Genomic DNA, 21418 nt, shown 5'->3' with positions numbered 1-21418 from the left:
TTGTGACCTTGTGCTCAAGCCAGTGACACTGCTCAAGCTGGTGAGCCTGCATTCAATCCAAATGACCCTGTGCTTAATCCAGCAACCTTGGAGTTTCAAACCTTGGTCCTCAGTGTCCCAGGTTGATGTTCTCTCTATCCACTGTGCCATCACCGGTCAAACTACACACACTAATTATCATCAGCAACAGAGAATTGCATGCATTTCCTCACTTCTGTTCCTTTGCGTATACCATTTCCTTCAAGCAGAATACCCTTTCCTTCCTTTTCCTCCTCTTTCTCTGCATTAACTCATCTATATCCTATAAATATTAAGCTTATATACTTGGGAACTTCCTCACTCCTTCTGCCCTCCCTGGTGTATGAATCATTATTCATCTGTTTAGGTCTCCTGTTACCTATTAAAATGTTTGTTTATTTGCACTCTTAAGTTGTGAGTTTCTTGGAGACTGGGTTTGTGCCCCCCCCCCCTTTTTTTTTACAGAGACAGAGTCAGAGAGAGGGATAGATAGGGACAGACAGGAATGGAGAGAGATGAGAAGCATCAATTATCAGTTTTTTGTTGTGACACCTTAGTTGTTTATTGGTTGCTTTCCCGTATGTGCCTTGACCCGGGGGCTACAGCAGACTGAGTAACCCCTTGCTAGAGCCAGAGACCTTGGGTCCTAGCTGGTGAGCTTTGCTCAAACCAGATGAGCCCGCGCTCAAGCTGGCGACTTCGGGGTCTCGAACCTGTGTCTTCCACATCCCAGTCCGACGCTCTATCCACTGTGCCACCGCCTGGTCAGGCTGGGCTTGTGCCTTTTATATATTTGCTCTTAAGGGTCAAAATATGTCAGTTTACTTGTATGTTTATGGTATTTTAAAGAAAACACAGTAGTTAAATAATTGCCTATTACTGATGTACATAAACTCTGGGTTTTATTTTTCTTTTTAAAAGTTTTGTTTTTTAATTACAGTTTACAGTCAATGTTATTTTGTATTCTTGATAATTTCAGGTATACAGCATAGTGGTTAGACACTTGTATCAAAGTGTTTCCCCAAAATTTCTAGTACCCACTTGGCATGATACATAGTTGTTACAATATTATTGATTATAATTCCTATGCTGTACTTTATTTCCCTACCATATTCTTGTACCTTATACAAGAATAAACTCAAAATGGATTAATGTTTTGAAACCATAAATGTCCTAGAAGAAAACAGTAAAATCTCCAGCATTTGACCCTGGCTGATGGCTCAGTGGATAGAGCGTCAGCTTGGAGTATGGACGTCCGGGGTTCTATTCCCAGTCAAGGACACAGGAGAAGTGACCATCTGCTTCTCATCCCCTTCTTCTCCCCCTACTTTCCCTCATCCTCTCCCACAGCCAGTGGATCAGTTGGTTCGAGCGTGGCCCCAGGAGCTGAGGATGGCTCAGCTGGTCCGAGCGCATCAGCCTCAGGTGCTAAAATTAGTTTGATACTTGAGCTTTGGCCCCAGACGGGGTGGGAAGGTAGATCCCAGTCGGGGTGCATGCAGGAGTTGGCCTCATTATCTCCCTACCTCTCACCTAAAAGAAGAAAAGTCTCCAGCATTTCTTTTAGCAATACTGTATTTTTTTCTGATGTATCTCGTTGGGCAAGGGAAACAAAAGAAAAAAATAACCAAATAGGACTACATCAAACTAAAAACTTTTGCACAGTAAAGGAACCCATCAAGAAAATGAAAGACAACCCACTGGTTTAATTTTTTTTTTTTGCATGTTTATCCCAGTATTCCCAACAGCATTTATGTTTTTTATTTATTTTTATTTTTTGACAGAGACAAAGAGTCAGAGAGAAGGACAGATAGGGACAGACAGATAGGAAGGGAGAGAGATGAGAAACATCAGTTTTTTGTTATGTCATCTTAGTTGTTTATTAATTGCTTGTTCATTGATTCTTTCTCATATGTGCCTTGAGCAGGGGACTATAGCAGAGCGAGTGGCCCCTTGCTCAAGCCAGTGACCTTGGGCTGCAAGCCACTGACCTTTGGGCTCAAGCCAGTGACCATGGGGTCATGTCTATGATCCCATGCTCAAGTCAGCGACCCCATGCTCAAGGTGGTGAGCCGCATTCAAGCCGGCGACATTGGGATTTTGAACGTGGGTCCTCCGCATTCCAGTCTAATAGACTGTCTTTATCACATTGTATGTTGTTATCTCCTTTGTCAAATATTAATTGACCATAAAGGCATTGGTTTATTTCTGGTCTGGGCTCTGTTCTGTTCCATTGATTTATATGTTTGTTTTTATGTATGGTGTATTATGCAAGTGCCATGCTGTTTTGATTACTGTGGCCTTGTAGTATAGTTTAATATCAGGTAGTAGAATTCTTACACCTTTTATTTTTTCTCAAGATTGCTATTGCTATTCAAGGTCTTTTGTCATTCCGTATAAACTTGGAATATTTGTTTTAGTTCTGTGAAATACACCATTGGTGCCTTGATAGGAATTACAATGAATGTAAAGATTGTTTTGTGTAGTATGGACATTTTAATGATGTTGATTCTTCCTATCCATGAACATGTTCTATGCTTCTACTTATTTGTATCTTCTTCAAATTTCTTTCTTCAGTGTCTTATAATTTTCCAACTACAGGTCTTTCACCTCCTTAAGTTTATTTCCAGGTATTTTATTCTATTTTTGAAGCAATTGTGAATAGGATTGTTCTTACGTTCCCTTTCTGATAGTTCATTATTGGTGTTTACAAATGCAGCTGATTTCTGATTTTTTTTTTTTTTTTTTGTATTTTTCTGAAGCTGGAAACGGGGAGAGACAGTCAGACAGACTCCCGCATGCGCCTGACCAGGATCCACCCGGCATGCCCACCAGGGGCGACGCTCTGCTCACCAGGGGGCGATGCTCTGCCCCTCCGGGGCGCTGTTCTGCCGCGACCAGAGCCACTTTAGCACCTGGGGCAGAGGCCAAGGTGCCATCCCCAGCACCCGGGCCATCTTTGCTCCAATGGAGCCTTGGCTGCGGGAGGGGAAGAGAGAGACAGAGAGGAAGGAGGGGGGGAGTGGAGAAGCAAATGGGCGCTTCTCCTATGTGCCCTGGCCGGGAATCGAACCCGGGTCCCCCGCATGCCAGGCTGACGCTCTACTGCTGAGCCAACCGGCCAGGGCCAGATTTCTGAATTTTTAAAAAAAGATTTTATTTATTGATTTTCTTAGAGAAGAGAGAGGGGAGAAATGGTGGGGGCGGGGAGCAGGAAACATCACCTTTTATTAATAGTTGCTTCTCATATGTGCCTTGACTAGGCAAGCCCAAGTGTTTTGAACTGGCGACCTCAGCATTCTAGGTCAGTGCTTTAACCACTGTGCCACCACAGGTCAATTTCTGGATATTTATTTTGTATCCTGCTACTTTATGGAATTCATTTATCAGTTCTAGGAGTTTTTTAGGTGGGATCTTTAGGGTTCTCTATAAACAGTATCATGTCATCTGCAAATAATGACAGTTTTACTTCTTCTTTTCCAATTGAATGCCTTTTATTTCTTCTTCTTGTCTGATTGCTGTGGCTAGTACTTCAGTACTATGTTGAGTAAATGTGGTGAATGTGAATATTCCTGTCTTGCTCCTGATCTTAAGGGAAACATTTTTAGTTTTTGCCCATAGAGTATAGTATTTACTCATTTTAGAAAGGAGAGAGAGAGAGAGAGAGAGAGAGAGAGAGAAGATGAGGAGCAGGAAGCATCAACTCCCATATGTGCTTTGACCAGGCAAGCCCAGGGTTTCAAACTGGTGATTTCAGTTTTCCAGGTCAACACTTGATCCACTGCGCCACCACAGGTCAGCCCATAGAGCATAATATTGGTTGTAGATGTCATATATTTCACATATGATATTTATTACATGCAGGTATATTTCCTCTATATCCACTTTGCTGAGACTTTTTTTTTTTTTTATCATAAATGGGTGCTGGATTTTATATGCTTTTTCTGTATCTGTTGATATGATCATGTAATTTTTATCTTTCATTTTATTTATGGGCTGTATCAGGTTTATTGATTTGTGAATATTATGCCAGCCTTGCATCCCCAGAATAAATCCCACTTGATCATGGTGTATTATCTTTTTAATTTATTGCTGGATCTGCTTTACTAATACTTTGTTTAGGATTTTAGCATTTGTCTTCATCAGAGATGCTGGCCTATAATTTTCTTCATTTGTAGTATTTATCTGGTTTTGGAATTAGGATAATGCTGGTGTTATAAAATGAACTTGGGAGACTTCCCTCTTGAAATTTTTTGAATAGTTTGAGGATAGGTGTAGTTCTTTGAGTGCTTGGTAAAATTCACATGTGAAGCCATCTGGTCCAGGACTTACATTTGTTGAAAGTTTTCTGATTACTGCTTCAGTTTCGCTAGTTATAATCTATTTATTCAAATTCTATGATTCTTCCTGATTCAGTTTTGAAAGATTGTATGGTTTAAGGAATTTATCCATTTTGTTAAAATTGTCCAGTTTATTGGCATATAGTTGTTTGTAATATTACACTTCTTTGTATTTCTTTGATATCTGTTGTTACTTCTTTTTTATATTGGGCCCTCTCTCTTTTTTTTTTTCTTGATGAGTCTAGTTAAAGGTTTGCCATCTTATTTATCTTTTCAAGAACCAGTTCTTGGTTTCATTGATCTTTTGAGTTGATTTTATAGACTCTATTTTATTTATTTCTGCTCTGATATTATTTGCCCCCTTCTACTAAATTTGAGGTTTGCTTATTCTTTTTCAAGTTTCTTTAAATGTGAAGATGGATTGTTTATTTGAGACTTTTCTTCTTTCTTGAGATAGGCCTCCAATGCTATGTATTTTCCTCTTAGGACTGCTTTTCTTGTTTCTTGAGATAGGCCTCTAATGCTATGTATTTTCCTCTTAGAACTGCTTTTGCTGTGTCCTATATATTTTGGGTTGTTATGTTCTCATTTTTATTTGTGTCAAGGTATCTTTTAATTTCTTTCTTGATCTCATTGTTAAGCCATTTATTGTTTAGTAACATGTTATTTACCCTCCATGTCTTTATGTTCTTTTTTTTTCCTTGTGATTGATTTCTAGTTTCATACCATTATGGTTAGAGAAGATGCTTGATATGATTACACTCTTATCTTAAATTTATTGAGATTTGTTTTGTGTCCTAACATGACACAAATCCTAGAAAATATTCTTTGTACACTTGAAAAGAATGCATATTCTGCTGCCTTGGGGTAAAATGCTCTGAAGATATTTATCAAATCAATCTGACCTAGTATGTCATTTAAGGCCGCTGTTTTCTTGATGATTTTCTGTTTGGAAGATCTGTGTACTGATGTTAATGAGGTGTTGAAATCCCCTACCATGACTGTGTTACAGTGTAAAAACTGAGTACGTCTTATACAGTGGTTGTGGAAGCATGGCATTTCAAATGCCATCGATGGAACTGAGAACAAAGCCATATATAAAGACAATGGTTCGTCATCAGACATAGATGAGGACAAGCTAATGGATGGGAGTTTTGACAGTGATGAGGAGTTGTGTGAATTTTATGATGAATAAAACTTGAGTTCAGTAACTTCATGTAATACATTTTATTTTCACATTTCAGACCCCAGAATTAAGGTGTGTCTTTATACATGGGGAAATATGGTACATATTTAGGTGCTCCTATGTTGAGTGCATAAATATTTAAAAGGGTTATATCCTGTTGTTGGATTGCCCTTTTTTCATAATTTAGTTTCCTTCTTTGTCTCTTACTGTAGCCTTGGCTTTAAAGTCTATTTTGTCAGATGTAAGTATTGCTACCCTAGATTATTTTTTTCATTTTCATTTGTACGAAATATCTTTTTCCTTCTCTCTCTCTCTCTCTCTCTTTCTTTCCTTCGAGAGAGATGGAGAGAGGGACAGACAAGCGGGAAGGGAGAGAGATGAGAAGAATCAATTCTTCGTTTCAGTACCTTAGGTGTTCATGAATTGCTTTCTCATATGTGCCTTGACCAGGGTTTTCCAGCTGAGCCAGTGACCCATTGCTCAGTCCAACAACCTTGGACTTCCAGCCAGTGAGCTTTGGGCTCAAGCCAGCGACCACGGGTCACGTCTGTGATCCTACGTTTAACCCAGTGACCTTGGGGTTTCAAACCTGGGTCCTCAGCATTCCAGGCCAATTCTCTATCCACTGTGCCACAGCCTGGTCAGGCTGTATGAAATATGTTTTTTCATTCCTTTACTTTTAGTCTTGTTTTCCTATCCATTCAGCTACCTTATGTCTCTTGATTAGATTATTTAAAGCATTTACACTTAAAGTGATTATTGATAGGTATATATTTATTGCATTTTATTTCTTTAATCTATATTCTGTAGTTTTTTTTCTTGTTCTCAAAGCAGGCCCTATTACATTTCTTGTAATACTTTTTTGGTGGTGTAATGAACTTCTTCAGTTTTTTTCTTGTCTGGAAAGCTCTTTATATCTCCTTCAATTTTAAATGATAGCCTTGCTTGTTAAAGTAGTCTTGGTTATATGTCCTTGCTTTTCATAACTTTGATTATTTCATGCCAGCCCCTTCTGGCCTGAAATGTTTCTGTCGAGAAATCAGCTGACAGTCTTATGGGAGCTCCTTTGTAGGTAATTGTCTCTTGTGGCTTTTAAGATTTTCTCTTTGTCTTTAACCTTTTGCTTTTTTATTATGGTATGTGTTAGTGTGGGCCTCTTTGGATCCATCTTGTTTGGGAACTCTCTGTGTCTCTTGGACTTGTGTGTCTTTTTTCTTTACCTAGTTAGGTATGTTTTTAATCATTATTTCTTTAAGTACATTTTTGATCTCTTGTTTTTTTTTCTTCTTTGTCTGGTACTCCTATGATATGGATATTGTTATGCTTCATGTCCTAAAGTTTGCTTAAACTGTCCTCATTCTTTTTAATTTTTTTTCTTTTCATTGCTCTATTGGGTATTTTTTACTACTTTGTCTTCAAAATTCCTGATTCAGTCCTCTGCTTTATACTATGTCCTCACATGGCCTTTTCTCTGTGAAAAAGAGAAAGAGAAATATTGCCAGTATTTCTTCCTCTTTTTATGAGGTCACCAGTCCTGTTGTATTAGAGCCCCACCTTGATAACCTAATTTAATCTTAATTTCCTCCTTAATGGGCCTGTTTCTAAATATAGTCACATTAGAAATTAGAGCTCAACTTATGATTTTTGGAGGGACAATTCATTCTATACATTCTATACCTATGAACAGATGATTGACCTTACCACAGATGAGATAACCACTCTACATTACTAGAATGGTTAGAATGAAAAAGTCAGATAATTACAAGTGTTGGTGAGAGTGTAGAAAAATCAGAACTGCACCCTCATACATTGATGCTAGGAATGTGAAGTGGTCTAGATGCTGTGGAAAGTAGTTCGGTGTTTGTTCAAAATGTTATAGTATATAGAGTTATTACCACCATATGACCCAGCAGGTCCACTGCTAGGTATATACCCCAAAACCTGTATATGAATATTTGTAGAAGCATTATTTATAACAGCCCAAATGTGGAAGTAACTCAGATGCCTATCAACTGATGAATGAATAAACAAAATGTGCCATATCCATAAAAAGGAATGGAGTATTGACATACTACAACATGGATAAATCTTGAAAACATCATCTTGAGTGAAAGAAGCCAGTTATAAAAGGTCACATATTATGTGATTTTTTTCTAATGTAAAATATCCAGAATAAGGAAATTCATCAAAACAAAGTATATTACTAGTGCTGAGGGGATAGGGAGAGCGGTGAATGCAGCATGACAGCTAATCATTATGGAGTATATTTTTGTGGTGATGAAGACGAATTTAGATAGTGGTACTTGGTTGTACAACTCTGTTAATATACTGAAAACCACCAATTTATATACTTTAAATGAGTATGGTATGTGAATTACATCTCAATAAAACTTAATAAAAAAAAGAACAATTCAGATTAGCATGTACGAACATTTAACATAAATTATTTATTTTGTTTAGGAATGTTAGGTTAACACAAAGGATTATTGCTTGCAGAATTCTTTCTTGGTGTTAAGAGTAATGATTACATTTGAGTTTTAGAAATAATCTCTTTTCTTTATTCAACCAAAGTTTATTAAGTACTAATTTGTTAAGTACTGTGTTAGGCCTTGGGATTAATGGTAGGAATACAAGGACCATTAGTACATTACCTCCTCTTTGAAGGGGTTTCCTTTTTAGTTTAGATAAACAAGACCAAAAATAAGTATTAAAATGTTGTAAGAAATTATGATATATGAGTATTCAAGGCACAAAAGAAAAGTGATTTCAGCTGGACAAATCTTAGAAAAATTTAAGAGAAAATTACATTGTAAATAAGTTTGGAAGATCAACTCGGTTTCACCAAGCAGGGAAACATTATAGGCAGAAGGAATAACTTAAATACTGGTATATTCAGGCTATAAGAGATTTAATAAATTTTGAAATATGGACTGAGATTAAGGGCACTGTGATTGATAAGGCCAAAAAGAAGACTTTTTTTTTTTTTTTTTCATATTTTTCTGAAGCTGGAAACGGGGACAGACAGGCAGACAGACTCCCGCATGCGCCCGACCAGGATCCACCCGGCACGCCCACCAGGGGTGAATCTCTGCCCACCAGGGGGCGGTGCTCTGCCCCTCCAGGGCGTCGCTCTGTCTCAACCACTCCAGAGCCACTCTAGCGCCTGGGGCAGAGGCCAAGGAGCGGGCCATCTTTGCTCCAATGGAGCCTCGGCTGCGGGAGGGGAAGAGAGAGACAGAGAGGAAGGAGAGGGGGAGGGGTGGAGAAGCAGATGGGCGCTTCTCCTGTGTGCCCTGGCTGGGAATCGAACCCGGGACTTCCGCATGCCAGGCCGACGCTCTACCACTGAGCCAACCGTCCAGGGCCAGTAAATTTTTATATGTTGTGACCACTCAGAATCTTTTAAATGCTAATGATCATATTGTAAAAGCTTATTTGAATAGGGAACCTTTTTTCTTTGGAGTGCCATGTCGGACTAGGAGAAATAAGTTACTGTATATACATTGTGGTATAACTGTTTGATGGAATATTAAGTAGTCAATAAAATAGTGGTTATGAAAATGGTAGCAGCATAGAAAAATATGTATAGAAAAGAAGAAATCAGAATCCAAATTCTGCTACAGTGATTACAGTCATGTAAAATACCCATGCATGACAAATTGAAATTGAATATTATTTTTATCCATGAGATTGGCAGTGGTATGGGGAAATGGTGTACTCTTTGTAGAGCAGTTTGGCTCTGTTTTTCAGAATTGGAAACAAAGTGCATACTTTGATTAGGTAATTCTTCCAAGAATTTCCAATGAAATACTGATCCCCATGTACACAAAGATGTACTTAAAGGGATGTTCTTTATAATATTGTTTATAATAGTGAAAATTCGGAAATACTTTTAAATGATAGTAGAATGGTTAAATATCCATGCTATAGAGAATACTCTGTAACCGTTAAACTGAAATAAGTGTATGTATACATGGAAAAATAAATCTTTTAAGATGTATTCTCTGAGAAAAAAGAAGCCACAGAATTATACAATGATTCCATTTATGGAAAAGAAAACAGCTCTTTTTCAACATTATAACTATCACTCAGCATATTGATAGAAGATCTGCAAGGATACACATGGACTATTAATAGTGGTTTCTAGTTGGGTAGGGAGTGGTATTCCAGGTGTGTTTGTGTGAAATGGTACTGTCAGCAAAAAGTCCCAGTCTGAGGTGCGGAAAGAGGAGAAACATTTTTCAGGTGAACAGTTTATAAACCTAGGAAATGCAGCTTCTGGTGGAAACCAAAAGTGCTATCTTTTATAGTGAAAGTTTCTATGAACTTCTATGCAAATGGGAAATCCAAATTACACAGTTCTGATGGGTCAGAATTGTTTATTTTGATTGGTCATTATGGGCAGCTCTGATTGGTCAGTATAGAAAGAATTGGTATAGCTGCACAGTGCTGATTAGATGTGGGTAGGTAGTCCATTGATGTAAAGATGATACCAGGAACTCCCTTGTAAGGATCGACTCAATTCCGAAATATAGTGCAGGCTGGCAGCTCACTCTGTAGCTTTTCCCTAAGAGGCAGAGTGCACGAGAGGCCTCTGTCAGCAATGGCTCTTAGACTTGGTCCCGGTTAACTCTAAGGAGTCTTTCTTGGCAGATATAGTTGGTAGATACATTCCTTATCAAGGTTCACATACCTTACATGTTTCTGAAATGTTTTAATTTTAACAATGAGTGTGCATTACTTTTATAACAAATTTTTAACATGCAAAGGATAATAAATCTGCACAGAGTGTATCATAATATTAGGGTGGTGAGAGTACAATGATTCTCTTCCCAAATTTGTATTTTAAAATTATAAAAAGAAATACAAATAATTCAGGTTATAATTGAAAAGGATTGCTTTACTTTTTTGATGTGTTATAAGACTTTTCTCCCTGCAGTGCTTAATAAAAAATGTTCAAGCTAAACATCCATTTTGAATTTTGGCTCTGATCCTTAGGTGGACCTTCAATCCTGCCGTTCTCACTAAAGCAAACATCGTCCGAAGTGGGGATGCTGCTCAAGGTGCAGAGGGAGGCACCTCACAGTTTCAAGTGGGCGATCTTGTGCAAGTTTGTTATGATCTGGAAAGAATTAAACTTTTGCAAAGAGGACATGGAGAATGGGCTGAAGCTATGCTTCCAGTAAGTAAGATAAAACAGTTTTGGACTAGGAATTATACCATGCTTATGTTGTTTTAAAAGTACTTTAAGTTTAGAAACTAAATTAGCATAATCCTTAGAGAATTGTGCTCTTCATTGGCAGCTAGGCATACTTGTGCCCCCCCCTTTTTGTTTTTTTCTGAAGTGAGAAGCATGGAGGTAGAGGCAGTACTCCCAAATGTGCCCCACTGGGATCCACCCGGCACGCCCACCAGGGGGCAGTGCTTGGCCTATCTGTGGCATTGCTCCGTTGCAGCCAGAGCCATTCTAGCACCTGAGGCAGAGGCCATGGAGTCATCCTCAGCACCCGGGCCAACTTTGTTCCAATGGAGCCTTGGCTGCAGGAGGGGAAGAAAGAGAAACAGAGAAAGGAGAAGGGTATGGTAGAGAAGCAGATGGTCTCTTCTCCTGTGTGCCCTGGTTGGGAATCGAACCCAGACTTTCACACACCAGCCCAATCCAATGCTCTACCACTGAGCCAGTCGGCCAGGGCTCATACTTGAGCCTTTCATTTTCTAATTTATTTTGGTTAAATTAGCCAGGGAAGGTCCAAAAAGGGCTACAGATAATATATTTTTATAGAACCATTAGTGGAAATGTAATGTAGGGGTAAGGCATTAATTGGGACTAAATACTGTTATTTAAAATCAAAATATTAGTGAAGAAAGAGGGTAAAGGGAAGAACACCTGAATGACAAGTCTCAATATTGTACATATCAAGCAACCAAAAGACAATATATATATATATATGTAAGCGTATTAATGTAAATGTAACTATTAAGATGACATGGGTTTGCCTGACCAGGCAGTGGCGCAGTGGATAGAGCATTGGACTGGGATGCGGAGGACCCAGGTTCGAGACCCTGAGGTTGCCAGCTTCAGCGTGGGCTCATCTGGCTTGAGCAAAAGCTCACCAGCTTGGACCCAAGGTCGCTGGCTCAAGCAAGGGGTTACTCAATCTGCTGAAGGCTCGCGATCGAGGCACATATGAGAAGGCAATCAATGAACAACAAGGTGTCATAACAAAAAACTGATGATTGATGCTTCTCATCTCTCTCCGTTCCTGTCTGTCCCTATCTATCCCTCTCTCTGACTCTCACTCTGTCCCTGATAAAAAAAGTAAAAGATGACATGGTTTAATAATAAGGTTTTAATGAACTTTATATTTAAAAAGAAAAACAATGGATTAACTATAAAGTTAAAAAAAGTGTTTATATATAAAAAGGGAATATAGCCCGACCTGTGGTGGCACAGCAGATAAAGCATTGGCCTGAAATGCTGAGGTCGCTGATTTGAAACCCTGGGCTTGCCCAGTCAAGGTACATACGAGAAGCAACTACGTCCTGTTTTACAGATTTGATTTGAAAACACATAATTTATGCAATTATAAAACACAAATTAAAAAATGAAACTCCTAAAAGTGGAATATAAAATGGAACAAACCTAAATGTGTTTCCTGTTGGCATAACTATATAGAAAGGAAATTGCAAATAATTTTTTAAACATAGTGCTTTGTCTTTATATTCTTATAGGAGGAATATACCCTATAGAATTACATGGAAAAAGATATATTTAACAATTTTCAAGAAATCTAATTGTTTGTGATGGTGTTCATATGATTTAGAGATTATTGTTCATGTAAATGATAAAAAATAAATAGTTATAGATAATTCTAATTCTTTTAATGATCAGAGTTGGAAAAGGAGATACAGATTTAATATAGAAGAGGTTATGCAAACACCATATAGTCTTGCATTTATTTTATCTCTTAAAACAAAATAAAACAAACTTCCTTATCTTAGCTCTGTTCATGACAAGGCCTAGAAATGGTGACCATTCCAGTAGCAATAACTAACCTTGTGCCGAGATTATGGTCTTGAAATAGCCTTTCCTTTAGTAAAGGAATTTTTCCTTTAGTAAAGGAATCTAGGGATTTTTGGAGGAATGCCTAATTCTGTTCTTGGAAAGGAAATGAAAAAGATGAGCCTTATACCAGATAGCAAAGAATTTATGAAAAAATTCCAGGTCATGTTAAAAGGACCTAGCAGCCAACTCAAAGGGAGCCTTATCAAATACAGAGACAGATAAAGCTTTCAAACTATAGCAATTAGCAAAATTCAGGTTGTAAGAAACTTGACAAAAAACCTATTTCTTCAAATGATTTGCAAAGAAAAAGATTATGTATAGACTTTATTTGGAGCTTGATTTAAACAAACTACAAAAATTGGGAATTTGAACACTGACTGGTATTTTATGTTGTTCCTGATAATTTTGAGTGGGTTGATACTAGTATTGTAGTTATGTTTTTAGAAAGAGTTTACATAATGAAATACTACAGTAAAGGAGAATGGTAGGGGAAAACATGATTGGCTATGAGCTGGTAATTGTTAAATCTGGTTGATGAGTACATGAAGACTCAGTATACTATTGTTCTCTTTTGTGGGTTGAGATTTACCATAATGAACAGTTGAGGAAAAAAACAAAGAATTCAGTCTTGTGGAATTTGAGATAATGACAGAAAATTCCAAGTGAAAATGTCTATTGAAAAGTTAAAATGGGTGTGTGTTGGGGGGCAAGGGAAAAGGATAAACAGGGCTAGAGAAGTATATTTTCATGTCTTTTGAAATAAGGTGATATTTGCCGGTATGGATTAAATTTTCAAGAGAGAAGAGTAAAAAATGAAGGAATAAAAATTTGGGAGAATGAACAGATATAGGGACCTGAAGAAAGAAAAGGAGCAGTGAATGAAGAAAGGGGAGAAACAGAAAAATGAGACTGTCATCCAGAAATCAGGGGAATACTTTCAAGAAGTTGGGGTCAGATACTGCAGAGAGGTCAAAAGAGAAAGCAAGTCAAGGACAGTGTCTTCTCTGTGTTAGGATGAAGTCAGATATCACTATTCTTCACCAATTTTCTAGTATTGTTATTTGCTATTCTGTTGTGTTTTAACGAGAATGGGGTTTGGAACCGAGTTTTAAATGGGGCTAATACTATCACATAACTTCCAGGGTTATAGTATTAGATGGGTCAATACATATGAAGCTCTTAGAACAGTGCTTTTCAACCTGTGTGCTGCAAGAGTTTTTATAACATTTAATACCTGACTAGTTGGGGGCACTGACCTCTTTTCTCTTAGACTGTCAAATAAAAAAATGTCAACAGCCAACACAACAATAGCTGTATGGTGTTAATGCCCTGTCTTGAACCATAAATATATAGGTCATATAACAGAAGTGCATCTTGTTGGTCATATTGCATAATGTTGCACCTAATTTGTAAATTTTTGGTATCAGAAATTCTTATTTACAAGCATAGGCACCTGATATATAAAAAATGTCACTTTGGAGAAAAAAATAGGTAATTCACTATTATTTATTTTTAAATCAAAATTATACCTATTTTTTTGTCAGGTTGGCATACAGTATAGTTTTTGTTATGCCACAAAATTTTAGTAATTAGTATATGTGTGCCATGAAATGAAAAAGCTTGAAAATCACTGCCTTAGAACATTTGAACAGCATTTGCCACCTGGTAAGAAGTGCTGTTGCTGATTGTGTTCTGTACCTCATTGCCCTTTTTATTCCATATTTAATAGTCATGTTATATCTCACACTTAAGTTTTTGAATCAGGCTTGATTCCAGAAATGATTTAAGTATAGATATAAACTTCGAGCCCTTTTTGATTTAAATATATCATATATAAGCCCTGGCCAGTTGGCTCAGTGGTAGAGCATCATCCTGGCATGCAGGAGTCCCGGGTTTGATTCCCGGCCAGGGCACACAAGAGAAGCGCCCATCTGCCTCTCCACCCCTCCCACTCTCCTTCCTCTCTGTCTCTCTCTTCCCCTCCCGCAGCCAAGGCTCCAATGGAGCAAAGTTGGCCCGGGCGCTGAGGATGGTTCCATGGCCTCTGCTTTAGGCACTAGAATGGCTCTGGTTGCAACAGAGCAACACCCCAGATGGGCAGAGCATCGCCCTCTGGTATTCGTGCCGGGTGGATCCCGGTTGGGCGCATGCGGGAGTCTGTCTGACTGCCTCCCGTTTCCAACTTTAGAAAACTACCAAATAAATAAATAAATAAATATATCATATATATATATATATATATATATATATATATATATAGAAATCAGACTATATTTTTAAGCTAGATTGATGATAGATTTTATAGTACTTGAGCTGTAAGTTCTCAAGATATAGCTTACGGGTTAAAAGAAAAGGGTTGAGTGTCAAAAAGCAAAATTTTGTGAACTTTTATGAATAAGAGATACATGATTTATTTTTATATATTTTGTGTAAGTATAGCAGGTTTATTTAATTAAAATATTTTTTAAAGATTATTTAAACATGTTAAAACTAGTGATTGATTTTTACACTATATACTTTGGACTTGGAAACATGAATCTAATTTTTTTTTAAAGACTTTAGGTAAAGTTGGCCGAGTACAACAGATTTATTCAGACAGTGATTTAAAGGTGGAAGTTTGTGGTACATCCTGGACATACAATCCCGCAGCAGTCTCCAAGGTGGCATCTGCGGGATCCGCCATTAGCAATGCATCTGGTGGTATGTTTTGTTTTATGTTTCTTTAAAAGCAATATGATTTACATTAGAACCTTTGCTAATTCTTCACTTCTCATATACAGGTAATGTTGTATGTGTTCTCGGTTTTCTCCCAGATCATATAACTTCACTTGAATGTTAACTACTTTTTACAAAACTTATTTTTCTTGTTTCATTCAATGAACAACTTTTGTTCTAGTTGAGATATGCACTGGAAAAGTTCCAGAAATATGTTTTTTCTTGGATATATCAAGTGCTCCTCCACGTCATATCTAGGATATCTAATATTCAACATTCTCAGAACTTTTGTTTTCTGCCAAAGAACCATCACTTTCTTAGACTGTTTTCTTTTCATTTTCAACATTATTGCTTACAGATGGCTTTCTTTCTGGATATTTTTATGTCTTAGCCATATTTTTTCTCTTACTATTTGATAAGATTTACTATACATGCCACCATGAGTAAAGAACCATGTTGAGATGTGAATCTACTGGGTGCGTGGATAGACTCAAGCCCAGTCTTTCCTTCCTGTGCTCCAGCATTATGTACACAGACTCAGTTCATTTATAACAAATTTTAAGTTACTGTCGTATATTATTGTCATCCAGAAAAGAAGATAGAACTGTCTTCTAAGAAAGTAAAGAAAACAAACAGTAATCTCTTAATTTTATTTTATACTGCTTCCTTTGCTTCTGTTTCCTTTCCTGCTATAAATAATTTTAGCATGTTTAAAGTTTAAATCAGGTGGTATTCATTTTTACCTTGAGATAAGATGGCATCACAAAAGGTTGACTACATACAAATTGAAACAGTGAAGGATGGTTAATATCCTTCTTCAAATAATATGGACTTGGTATTGGTCCTTTGCTCCACTTTGTGATTTCCTTGCTTCCAATAAGAATATCCAAGAATTAAGGAATAGAACTGGGTAGGTTCTCTACTGATTAATGTGTTTAAAAAAAATTATCTTAGGAAAGGGTCTGTAAATCCCTAGCTCTTTCTTGTTTTAGACTAAATGAATTAATGGACACCTTTGAAATATGATGTTAACACCTAGATGTCTGTTTTCAACCGAAAATTGGTTTGACACTAAAATATTATCCCTGATATTATAGAAATAACATTTTTTGGAATCCTAATCATTGATCTGTTGAGTTAGTCTAAGGTCTTATGGCATTGAACTCAGAGAGTCAGTGTAGCGGTGTGCTTAAGACCTGAAAGGAAGTTTGTATCATTATGGTAGTCCTATTGTGATGTATTCATTTCTAATATCTTTGGTATGACTTTCAGATTTCAAATTATTACCATAACTTTACTTTTTTTCTGAAATTTTAATTTGAAATACATGAATTGGAGAAAACTAGGAATACTTATGGGCTCATTTAATGCAGCTTTATATGTGTATATTAGTAATTATAACTTGCATGAGTATTATCTATAGCAGTGGTCCCCAATCCCCGGGCCACGGTCCGGTACTGGTCCGTGGGCCATTTCGTACTGGTCCGCAGAGAAAGAATAAATAACTTACATTATTTCCGTTTTATTTATATTTAAGTCTGAACAATGTTTTATTTTTATTTATATATTTTTTTAATTTATTTTTTTTGTATTTTTCTGAGGTTGAAAACGGGGAGACAGTCAGACAGACTCCCGCATGTGCCTGACTGGGATCCACCCGGCATGCCCGCCAGGGGGCGATGCTCTGCCCATCTGGGGCCTCGCTCTGCCGCAATCAGAACCATTCTAGCGCCTGAGGCAGAGGCCACAGAGCCATCCTCAGCGCCTGGGCAAACTCTGCTCCAGTGGAGCCTTGGCTGCGGGAGGGGAAGAGAAAGACAGAGAGGAAGGAGAGGGGGAGGGGTGGAGAAGCAGATGGGCGCTTCTTCTGTGTGCCCTGGCCGGGAATCGAACCCGGGACTCCTGCACGCCAGGCCAATGCTCTACCACTGAGCCAACCTGCCAGGGCCAATGTTTTATTTTTATAAAATGACCAGATTCCCTCTGTTACATCCGTCTAAGACTCTTGATGCTTGTCTCAGTCACGTGATACATTTATCCATCCCACCCTAAAGGCCGGTCCGTGAAAATATTTTCTGATATTAAACCGGTCCGTGGCCCAAAAAAGGTTGGGGACCACTGATCTATAGCATAGATAAATAACATTAATCATAGAAATAATAAAAAAAGAAAAGTATATATGGTTAATGCTGTCTGTTAGTAGTTAAAGTTTGAGATCTTCCTATATTAGCAGCTTTATTTGATACTTTACAGAAAGACTCTCCCAACTCTTGAAGAAATTATTTGAAACTCAAGAATCTGGTGACCTCAATGAAGAATTAGTTAAGGCTGCTGCCAATGGAGATGTTGCTAAAGTGGAAGATTTGCTAAAAAGACCAGATGTGGATGTGAGCATTTTAAAAATTATTTTGAAGATACATTAAAACAGAATAGTATAATGAACCTTATACTTCAATAATTATTTAGATTTTACCACATTACTTCAATAATTAAGACTTTGCCATATATGCTTTACTCCTTCCTTGTTTTTCTGAGATTTTTTTAGATTTAAGTTAGTATAATTAAAACATTTTTAAATTGAATTTATTGGGGTGACATTGGCTAATAAAATTACACAGGTTTCAGTTGTACAGTTCTATAATATATCATGTATGTGTGTTTACCTTGATTTCTGAGTTATTTTAAGGAAGAAAATGACCATTATTTTTCAGTGTGCATTTCTAAAAGATAATTGAAATTTTCTTAACACTGTGACCTTTTTTATTTTATGATTGATAAAATTTACATTTAAGTTTTTAAGTAGTTAGGATCCTTTTGGGAAATTCAGTGAAATTTTCTTATATAAATGTCATAGGTTTTAAATATATTTTAGTAAATGTTATAAACAATTTTCTATCCTTTTTAAAACATTTAATCTAAACTTTTAACCCTCTCTTCCCTGTGAAAGTTGACTATTTCATAGTTTATAAGGCAGATGAATTAGAGGTCATGTACTTTGTAAATCTTAATAGTTTATGTTGTAATCTTACCATCACATAAGCCATATTTGAAGTGGGCCATTTTGGTTCTCACTTAGGTGTGTGTTGGCTTTGCCATTGCTGCCACACTGGCACCAGTTTGTTCAGTGCCAGCCAAGATTGTAAGTGGAGTGGCGGTCCCTGTATGATGAGAGTTTTTGTAGCCACACCTTTGTATGTAAATATGCTAGGCAGTTTGAAGTTAGTCAGATCTCTGTAATTGTAAGGTATAAACATCTTATTCCTATGAGCTCTCGGAGCATTTTAGGTTTAGTTGAGAGGTATCAATTGAAGTAGCACAACAAAGCGGTTTCTTGTTTGGTTATAAGATATGTCACAAATAATTTGTTTCCAATAGCAAAGTGTTTGAAATGCAGAGAGTCAGACTTCTTTTATACTGTATTCAGTCAGGCAGATTTATATTTTATTATATTTTTAAAATTTAATTACTTATTTTTTAACAGTGTCATTCTAAAAATTTAAAGGGAAAAATAGTTTTATAAGAATTGTTATGAAAAATGGCATCTCCTTCTCAACTTTATTTTCCCATTCTTCAGAGGCAACTATTTTCACCTCTCAACCTCTTCCAAACAAGCTTTTCATGTTGGAGGCCATTTCTCACATGTCTGATGATCCTTGGATGTCCATTTATCTATAAGAGTGGTCAGTGAAAGGCTTGTTTAGAAGTTTTGTGTGAGTGTGGGTAGGTTTGTCAACTCTAGACTTCACTATTGGGTGATTTGGTGGGATGTTTCCTTGGGTTATCCCTGGGGATTGAGTGATCATTAGGTCTTTTCTTTTGGACTGGTCTGATTCCCCCAAAATGTCTTGATTCTCCTGCTGGTATAAACCTGGCTGCCAACCTTATGAATACTGATTAAGGGAAAAGGGCCTGGGCTGTTAGCATTTGGTGTGTAAATATTTATATAAAAATTCTGTTTTTAGTACTTTGTCCCACCCTTAACAGTGGTGAAGTCCTCTAACCTTTCCAGAGAATGAATTTTCAGGTTTCTGTTAGTGTGAGGGTGGAGTAGTGAGTCAGTTGTGCAGAGTGGGGGACTCCAGGAATCTAAATGCTTCTTAAACAGACTGTCAACTAATGCTTTTGTGTTCAGTACCCACCACCACATTATCCTCATGATCATTAGTTCTGAGAATTTTGTGTTTTGTTGGCAAAAGGGTTGCTTCCTCTAGGCTTTTCTCTGAGCAGGTTCAGGCCTGATTTTCAGCTTTCTGTGTATGTGTGTGTGTCAGTGTGTTTGGTTACTGTTTTGCTAGTGCTAGTTATCTTTGGTGGATTGAAGCATAAAAGAAAATAAAACTTTCCTCTTATTTTAGTATGATATCATAAATGAAAGTAAATGCAACCTATCATTTAATTTAAAAACACTCTTACAAGGATATATTTTCTTTTTGAAAAGGTTTGAAGTACAGTTGTATTCTACCATGAATAAAAATATAAGGATATACTTTTAAAGTCTCATAATATTGAAAAAATTTTCCAGCTCGTTTTTTTTTTTGTATTTTTCTGAAGCTGGAAATGGGGAGAGACAGTCAGACAGACTCCCACATGCGCCCGACCGGGATCCACCTGGCACGCCCACCAGGGGGTAATGCTCTACCCACCAGGGGGCGATACTCTGCCCCTCCGGGGCATCGCTCTGCCGCGACCAGAGCCACTCTAGCGCCTGGGGCAGAGGCCAAGGAGCCATCCCCAGCGCCCGGGCCATCTTTGCTCCAATGGAGCCTCTGCTGTAGGAGGGGAAGAGAGAGACAGAGAGGAAGGAAAGGGGGTGGAGAAGCAAATGGGCGCTTCTCCTATGTGTCCTGGCCGGGAATCGAACCCCGGACTTCTGCACGCCAGGCCGACGCTCTACCGCTGAGCCAACCGGCCAGGGCCTTTTCCAGCTCTTTTTTTTTTTTTTTAAATTTTTTGTTTGTTTGTTTTTAATTTATTCATTTTAGAAAGGAGAGAGAGAGGGAGAGGAGAAAGAGACAGAGAGAGAGAAGGGGGGAGGAGCAGGAAGCATCAACTCCCATATGTGCCTTGACCAGGCAAGCCCAGGGTTTCGAACTGGTGACCTCAGCATTTCCAGGTTGATGTTTTATCCACTGCGCCACCACAGGTCAGGCCCTTTTCCAGCTCTTTTAATGGGATTTTCCCCCTGTAACTTTCCTGTTTTTCATAGCACCTTCCTTTTGACTTTTTGTTGTCAAGAATTCTTGAACATCTCTAATTGGAGTTTTTTCCACCAAAGTTTAATTTTTTCTTTTTATTGTAGAATATAAAGTTCTTTTTAATTAAAGTACAGTTGACATACAATATTATGTTAGTTTCAGGTGTTCAACATAGTGATTTGACATTTATATATGTTTTGAAGAGATAACCATGAGAAGTCTAGACATAGTTATTACAGTATTATTGACTGTAATTCCTATGCTGTATTTTACATCCCTGTGACTATTCTGGAACTACTACTTTGTACTTCTTAATCCCTTCACCTTTTCCACTCATTCTCCTAACCCCCCTCTCATCTGGAAACTGTCAAAATGTTTTCTGTGTCTATGCCTGTTTTTGGTCTGCTGTTCTTTTATTTTGTTTTTTAGAGTCCACATGTAAGTGAAAACACATGGCATTTGTCTTTCTCTCTCTACCTTATTTCACTCAGCACAATACCCTGTAAGTTGGTCCATGTAGTTGCACATGGCAATATTTCATTCTTTTTATCTTAATGGCTGAATCATAATTTTAATGTACTTATACACTTCTTCATTATTCATTCATCTTTTGATGGACACTTAGGTTGCTCCCATATCTTGGCTATTATTGTAAATAATACTGCAATGAACATATGGAATATGGAAGCCTGTGTCTTTTTTTTTGTTTTTTTTTTTTTTTTTTTTGGTATTTCTCCGAAGCTAGAAATGGGGAGAGACAGGCAGACAGACTCCCGCATGCGCCCGACCGGGATCCACCCGACACGCCCACCAGGGGGCGACGCTCTGCCCCTCCCGGGCATCGCTCTGTTGCGACCAGAGCCACTGTAGCGCCTGGGGCAGAGGTCAAGGAGCCATC

The 21418-nt window shown here is 37.7% G+C and overlaps 1 protein-coding gene across 1 annotated transcript in view; it reads left to right on the top strand.

The window, feature by feature from the left end:
• Positions 1-21418, top strand: part of MIB1 (MIB E3 ubiquitin protein ligase 1) — a 155774-nt gene that overhangs the window by 49367 nt on the left and 84989 nt on the right. Inside the window, exons 7-9 of the mRNA XM_066353422.1 lie at positions 10543-10726; positions 15166-15310; positions 17579-17712. Of these exons, the coding sequence (XP_066209519.1) occupies positions 10543-10726; positions 15166-15310; positions 17579-17712 (463 nt within the window). The remainder of the gene's footprint in view (positions 1-10542; positions 10727-15165; positions 15311-17578; positions 17713-21418) is intronic.

This window comes from Saccopteryx leptura, chromosome 11 (assembly GCF_036850995.1).
Source record: "Saccopteryx leptura isolate mSacLep1 chromosome 11, mSacLep1_pri_phased_curated, whole genome shotgun sequence".
In the NCBI taxonomy this organism is placed as follows: domain Eukaryota; kingdom Metazoa; phylum Chordata; class Mammalia; order Chiroptera; family Emballonuridae; genus Saccopteryx; species Saccopteryx leptura.
The sequence above is the reverse complement of the archived record's forward strand: the minus strand, read 5'-3'. Positions and strand labels throughout refer to the sequence as shown.